Here is a 7,439-nt window from a genome sequence, read left to right on the forward strand (position 1 = left end):
TGCTGTAGATGAAAGACTTTAAACAGCTCACAAATGCCTTCCACTGTGAGTAACTTCAGTTCCGCATAGTCCTGTAGATGACAAGTGTGTGTGGTATTTAACATGGTTTTTACATGAAAAACAGATCCTAGAGTTCTCTCCTCAGAGTCCCCAGTCCATAAACTGGGTTTCTGTCCACAAGGAGCTGAGTCTCTGTGCTTCTCTTTAGGAGGCAAGAATGTAAGGAACTCAGTGTGTGCAGCAGACCTCCATCTTTTGGCTAGAGTGTGTGTGAGGGATGGCGTTATGGAGAACACTGTGTTCAGACACTTGTGCTGTGTGGGCCCCCGAGATGACATTGGGCAGATGGTAAATGTCTGCACACATGGACGTCAGATGTTATGCATGCTTTTCTGCCGCCGTGTCTCGGGATCTTGCTTTCTCTGTTTTAGATGAGGGCCTTGGCTTGTGGTAGAGATGCTTTTCTGCAGGGCAGTATGTTATGCCGCATGGTGTTGGTGTGTTTGTGGGTAGGTTGAAAACCTGGGACAAAGGAGGATTTTCTAAAGCCCAAGTCTGAGACAGCCACCAGAGACTGTGCGTGCTGGGCACCGAGTCTTCTCCTGCCTTCATCTTCATGTGGTCCATGTCAGAGGCTGAGGCGGAGCTGCACAAATCTGTCCCCTTCGGTTCCCTTTCCTCTTTCTTGTGACCTCAGTGTCTACTCCTGTACCATTTCAGTCTGTGTGTGCTGTTTAGAGATGAGCCAGCCTCCTCAAGCTGACTGTGTCTTCTCTCTGTTCAGAAGCCAAACTTCCAGAGAGCCCAATCATGTCTTGCAGCTGACATCTACCTTCCTCCAGTCAGCCCAAGACACGCAAGTGGCCAAGTGGCCTTGTGGCCATACCATGACTGCATTCTTTCCAAGGTTTTACACTTCTCACTGGCAAAATCCAACATCCTTGGCTTTCCTGGGGTCTCTGCTGGATTTGACATCTTGGCAGGTTGCCGCCTCTTCTATTTCTTTTGGCCTTGCCTCTCTGACTGTACCTCAGTTTCCTTTCTAGACTCCTTACCTATTCGTGGCTGTCTTCTCTAAACAAACTTGCTTCTTAGTCTGTTTCTCTTCTAGATAATCTCATTGAGTTCTGCTATCTGGGGCCCCTATTTTATGTATATTAACATCCATGTCTCTCCTTCATCGACCAGGTATAAGTAAAGGGCTGCCTTTGGATGTATTGCCTGGATGTCAAGTTCAGCATGTCCAAACTGTAGTCCATCTTTACCCCCGAAATCCATCTCAGAGTTCTCTCTCTGGGCAAAGCCACGTCTTTGGCTTTCTCCTCTTCAGGATCTCGATTCCCTGCTTCATCATGTAGCTTATTGCTTTCTCAGGCTCTTGTGGCCCGCTTCCCTTCCCTGTCATCTGTCAGATGGTGGCATTTTTCACAACAGGCATGCTGCTGGTTTACGGCTATCGTGCTCCATGGCACACTTCTGCTAGAGCTCACTGTCAGTCACCTGTCGGAGATGGTCGATCAGGGCCATCCCCTTTTCTGTTGCTTCAGCTAAGAGTTCATTATGATTTGTCTCCTTGGTGAGTTACAGAACTGCAAGCCTTGCTGAAGAGGGCGGGCTTGGCATTCCTAGAGGAATCATTCATAGCACTTCATATCTACCTCAGCTCCACATTGTGTGATTACTGAAACTCCTCTTTTTCTTATTTTCTTTTCAGAATGACATATTCCTTAGGCATTATGACAAAGGACCATGCAGGAATAAGCTCGGCCACTCGAGAGCATCGGTAATGTGGAACCGAACACAGGTACCCTCCTCCTTAAGGAAACATGAGATGCATTGGAATTAATGTGGCTTCCTTGCTTTCTCATGCCCTCCTGGGAGGTTCTGGTACAAGGAAAGAGAGCGAGAACGACGGAGCAGCTGCCTGCTGTTAATTCAAGGGCATGATTATTGAGGGACGGAGGCACCAGAGAGTCGAGCGTTAGAGCGACCAGCCACACGAACATCCGTGTTCTTTGCTCTTGCAAAAACATGGGAGGAGTTTCCTACAAGCACTTAGAGCATATCAGCCATCAGAAGAGAGTTCTCCAATACTGTGGGCCCCTGCCAGGCCTCAGATACCTCTGTACATGCCATTGTGTGTTTATGTGGCAGTTCAAAGGGAACTGTGCTTTGTTTTTTAATAGTATTTTGTATTTATCAAAGGCTATGGTCCCTTTGAGGAAACCAATGCTTATATCCTAACGATCATTATTAATGTCCCTGTGGGGCTGTTGGGGAAGCCCCCATAGAGAACAAGCCAACACCCACAGTACAGGGTTTGGAGTTAACAGCTAAGCCGAGTTCGCCTTGTTTGTTCTCAACCTCAGTTTAGTCCTTTGTAGCTTTGTAGTTTGTGTCCAGTTTAGAACGTTGCTGAATGTGTCTGAGACAGTGTCTTAGTCATTCACCTAACAGGTGATTGTAGACTGGGTGATGAAGATTGCTTCTTCCTAGTTCTGGATGCTGGAAGTCTGAGGTTCAGGTATCAACACGGGCGGGTTCTGCTGAGGGTCCTTGTATTAGATATTTGTCTCAGGACTTAAAGGAGCAAGAGTTCAGTTTGGCTCACGGTTTGAGGGGTACAGTCCATCATGGTGGGGAGGACATGGCAGAGTTCATGGCGGTAAGGAGCTTGAGGCTGGGACTCCATCTCTCGGCATGATATGCACAGGAATCAGGGAGAGGAGGGCACTAGCACTCGTCAGCCTCTCTTCTTTTTTTTCTTTTTTGTTATTCATCCGATGCCCAGCCCATGGGATGATGTCACACATCTTCCCTCCTCAGTTAATCGTGTCTGGAAATGCCCACACAGACACATCCAGAAGTGTGTCTCTTAGATGATTCTAAGTCTAGACATGTTGGCAATGAGGAGATACATCCACAGCACGCCTTCTGGCTCATAGATGATAGTTTCCTTGCTGGGTTCTCCCATGGGAGAAAGCTGAGCATGGAGGTGAGCTGGTGAGCTCCCTAGGATCACCCAGGCTCTGTCTCAGCTAGGGGCTCCCCTCTCGGAACGCCGTCACACTGAGTATTTGGGTTCCAACACAGGGATTTGGAAGGGGGATGCAAACATTCACACCATAAAGGCCATTACACCTGGGGGTAGGTGCATATCTAAGATGGTGTATCTGCTGAAATAGGGTTTTCTCTTCCATTTCCAGGTAGTGGGCATCCTTGTGGGCTTAGGCGTCATTGCCTTGGTGACCTCACCCCTGCTACTCCTGGCCTCTCCATGCATTATCTGCTGTGTCTGCAAGTCCTGTCGAGGCAAGAAGAAAAAGCACGATCCATCCACAACCTAAAGCTACCTGCACAGACATCCAGGTTATGTGAAACAGCGCAGCGATAAAGCCCACTTAGCGACCTTGCCTCCTTCTCCTTGCCAAACTTTGGAAGTGCCTCTGTGTCCAGACTCTGAACTTGCCTGCTAGCATTTGGTGTTGGAAAAGGCCAAGTCCTGGGTGCGAGTGTTTCTGTGTAGTGAGAAGCAGCCCCGCAGTCCAGACTGTGTCTGTTGAGCAGGCTGGCAGCTTTGCTGTTGCCTGGGAGACTCGAACACATCACCATCTTGCCATCTAAAGGATCCCACCAGGCTGCTCATCCTCCATCCAGACCTAAGGAGCCTGCGTGAATATCCAGTGTAGTAATGGCATTGCTGTGTTTGGCGGCATTGCAAGCTGAGCAAAAGTCTGTGTTGATTCCACTGCCGTGAGACACATGGCAGACACCCAGAGTCAGGGGGGAAGGTTAAGACTGCACGGTGAAGAAGTTCTATGAGCAGTAGGGCCGGCCGCTTATCTCAGGAGTCGACGCTCTGGCTGGCGTGCCCGTGCCGGCTACTGCGAGCCGTTCTCCAGTGTTCCCACAGTGACTTGGCAGAAACATAATAGCTCTCTGTGTGTGATCTCATCTTCAGGCAGGAGAAACTGCTGTTCAGAGGGAGTTGTCCCTTCCTGGGAAAAGGTTGCAACCTGTAAAACAACACGGCCTAATTTAGTGTCTGTTATTCAGATATTCTTCTTCTAAAGTAACCAGTTCACCGCTCACAGTCTGCAGCTGTGGTCTATAAAAGTATTTTATATGGGATGTGGGTAGGAAAGTTTCAAAGCCTTTGTTGTAGACAGCAGGGTCCTTTCTTGGGCTCTGTGGTCATATTCCCACCAGATTAGGAGTTGGACCAGAAAGTGTCCATCAGCAGTACACTCTACACCCCATCCATTCGCCCACATAGAATCCACGTGACTCCCCCTAGGCATGCATGGGGGTATCCAACAGATGATACAAAGCAAGATCAGCTCAAAGACCTTGCTCCTTTCTATGACTAATTGATTTAGCTGTCAGAATAAAGGGAATATTTCTTTTGCTTAGTACACATGTGAATTTTTGTTGTTAGGTTCATAACTTACCCGGGAGGGTAGACTCAGAAACAAATCTTCAAAAACAACGCCTCGTGCGACCTTGTGCTGTCTGTAAAGAGATGATCAGGTCATTCCCATACCCTCAGACCCAGTGAGAGCAGCTCTTTGCTGGGCCTAATTTAGCATCGTTCTCCTGGGAGCTGTTCAGACAATCTGAGTACTTGCTATGTCCTCGAGAAACTGATAAAATGACCACACGAAACCAAATGGAAGTAGTTCACGTGTCTTCAGACATTTGGATCTGTGTCGCCTCACCGTGACTCATCCTGCCTGTTATACCATTCATCAGCAAATGGGTTTTAAAAAGCAAACATATACTCTCCAGTGGCAGGATTTTACAGCTGCCCTGAGCAATGCAGCCCGGTGCTTCCTAAGAACAGTGTGTGTTCCGTGTTGACGGAGTCTTCTGAGGGCAGGGAGACTAGTCTGGGCCTAGTCTGTTTTCCACTCTAACTTGGTGACTAGATTGTTAAATTGCTGCTATCCTGGATCTGTTATCAAAGACTGATGCCTTGCCTCTGCCGTGGAATGTATTCTAAGGGGGATGTGTATGTTCAGGGATCTTTAGTTCATGCACATATATTAATATCTGATGTATGTACAGTATGCTCATTGGCTGTGTACTTTTTTATCCTCCCGTTTGTATAAAACATAGATCTCTGGAACACTTAGGAGTGGCAACAAGCCCAAATCATTTGGATCATTTATTAGAAATTTCTCTGTATAAACCTGTTTCGTTCTCCATTGAATGTCTAAGCACTTCAGAAAGCAGAAAAACCTCTCTTCTGAAAGGGTATTTCATATTAGTGCAAATATAAATGCACATCTATCTAAGTGGTTAACTTGCACAGCCAGAGACAGCTGCCTCCGTTGAGGTGAGGGGTTTTTGTTACAGCTCAGGGGATTACAGGAACTCAGCTGAAATTGGATTTTTGTAGCAAGAATGTCAGCAGCGACAACACTAGCCACCATTAGCTAATTCTCTGAGCTCGCTTGGTTCTAACTGGGGCAGATTTCACGTAACCTGAAATGCTGTTATCTCAGAAATAAGACCTGGCGGGTTTGGAGTAGCGGTGGAAAAGAATGTCTGTGCTAATTCCCTGGCAAAATTGAGGGAAATTGCCTTCCAGAATATTTTATGAAAGCCTTAGTGTTGACTTTATTTTGGTTTCATTTTTTCGGCTGGGAGGGGAATTGTTTGTCAAACTGATTTTACCTAACTGGATTTTTTTTTTCTTACGTGTTGTGAAGTGCCTGAATAATGGTGTCTCCTTCCTTATGGGGCCAGACGTGTGAGAGCGTGTGTCCGAATCTGCTCGAGAATTTGGTAACTAGACCTCTGAGTGTATATATCTCTGGCATATCCCAGGGCACAACGCCAGCCTAACTCAACTTTGTTTACAGAGACACGAGGTGGCAACTGTCATGGGGGCGGCTGGTGTTTTCACTTTGAGTTGTTGGCATTTGGGGAATTTACTTCCTCTGCCCCTCAGCTTCCTCCTTCTGATTTAGAAGATTCTTAAAAAAAGTGTTTGGCTGTCCAAAAATTGTCTAGTTCATTTGAAACAGATTTAGAAGCCCACCAGGTCTGCACCTTCCAGAAATCTCACTGGATACAACCGTCCATGATCCAGACCTTGCCACTTCTGGGGTTTCCCTCGTTAGAATCTGTTAGAGAAGACAGGAGCCTGGGAGCAAGTGTTAGACTCTTAGCCATGCTATTTGTTCGTGCATGGGTATTTGCTCTGATTTGAAATCTGTACTTTGAAAGTGGCCTTTGGAAAGCAAATAATTCCGTGTGAGTTTTCTCGTAGTCAGCATCACAGAACAATTCTCTTCATTCAAGTGGAAAATCCTCATTGATTTTTGGATGTACAAGACTCTTTCTCGGAAGCCAAGTATCTTCTTCAGAATTACTCAGTAACCAAGTATGTGCTGCTTTCTCCTTCTGTGCCCCGCGCTCCTAAAGAACATGTCTCCCTGTCCATGGACAGATGCTTTTATGTATGTGAAACTGTGTACACACGTGCAGCTGTGAGATGCAGTTCGGAAATGCCTTAGAAGAATGACATTGTGTGAAGCTGTCTCAATTGATATCTACAGGCTATCACATCTCATGTTGGTTCATGGGCCAGGAAGTTTCGTCATGTGCTTACTTAAATTGCTGTTGTATTGTATATATTTTTTTCAATTCGTTGGGAAGAAAATGAACTGTTTTAGTCTCTCTAGCCCCAATAAATGTGAGTGGGAAACCAAACGTGTTAGCCTTTGTTCTGCACAACTTTCAGTCCTAGTCTCTAGGAACCGACTAAATCACTATGGAATCCCAGACTCAGAATTTACGAAAAAAAATTAATAATAATAACCAGAATTTCTGTCTAGGTGATTCTTGGTGTTGTGTTTCTGAAGAAACGGGCAGGGTGATGCCATCACTCCATGCGGACTTCATGTTGCGTGGGCAGGATCACATCAGCAGCACACAGGGGTTGTCTCCACCCAGAGAAGTCATCAGCAAGATCCCATCTTTAGCCATACTAAACAGCCACACCACAAACCATTGCTTTGTGTCAAAGTGGAGTTCAGTGAAAACAAGGGTTAGACTAAATGCCAAGTGTAACACCCGATTCTGTGTTACACCCTCAGTACAGTTCACGCGCCACTGTACCGTACGCGAGTTGGACAAGGGTCTGGAGATTGAAAGAACACACAAAGAGACCTGGGTCATTCGAGAGGAGATCAGCCGAATGCCATTTATTCAACCTTGGGGAAATCCTTATATACCTAGCTGCTGCACAAGGATTTCCGCCCAGGCAGGTGGGAAATTACCATACCAACGATGGAGTCAATGCCCTACAGCTAATCACCAGGCGGGGCAGGGGGAGCACAGGAACAAACAGAATGCTTTAGTTAGCTGACCAGAAATTGTCCTCAAGATCAACCCCAGGAACAAGGGTAGACCTGGGCCCTACAGCCAAG

At 46.6% G+C, this 7,439-nt stretch overlaps 1 protein-coding gene across 3 annotated transcripts in view; it reads left to right on the forward strand.

The window, feature by feature from the left end:
- The window catches only part of Rnf144b (ring finger protein 144B), a 139,139-nt gene extending 131,968 nt beyond the window's left edge, over positions 1 to 7,171 (forward strand). For 2 of the 3 annotated variants that reach the window (XM_057787839.1, XM_057787838.1), the window contains exons 7-8: positions 1,715 to 1,804; positions 3,207 to 7,171. In XM_057787839.1, coding sequence (XP_057643822.1) covers positions 1,715 to 1,804; positions 3,207 to 3,347 — 231 coding nt within the window. In that variant the 3' untranslated portion in view covers positions 3,348 to 7,171. The remainder of the gene's footprint in view (positions 1 to 1,714; positions 1,805 to 3,206) is intronic. The other variant, XM_057787840.1, reaches the window with a different exon arrangement.
- Positions 7,172 to 7,439: the final 268 nt, after the last annotated feature.

Source organism: Chionomys nivalis, chromosome 13 (genome assembly GCF_950005125.1).
Source record: "Chionomys nivalis chromosome 13, mChiNiv1.1, whole genome shotgun sequence".
Lineage (NCBI taxonomy): Eukaryota > Metazoa > Chordata > Mammalia > Rodentia > Cricetidae > Chionomys > Chionomys nivalis.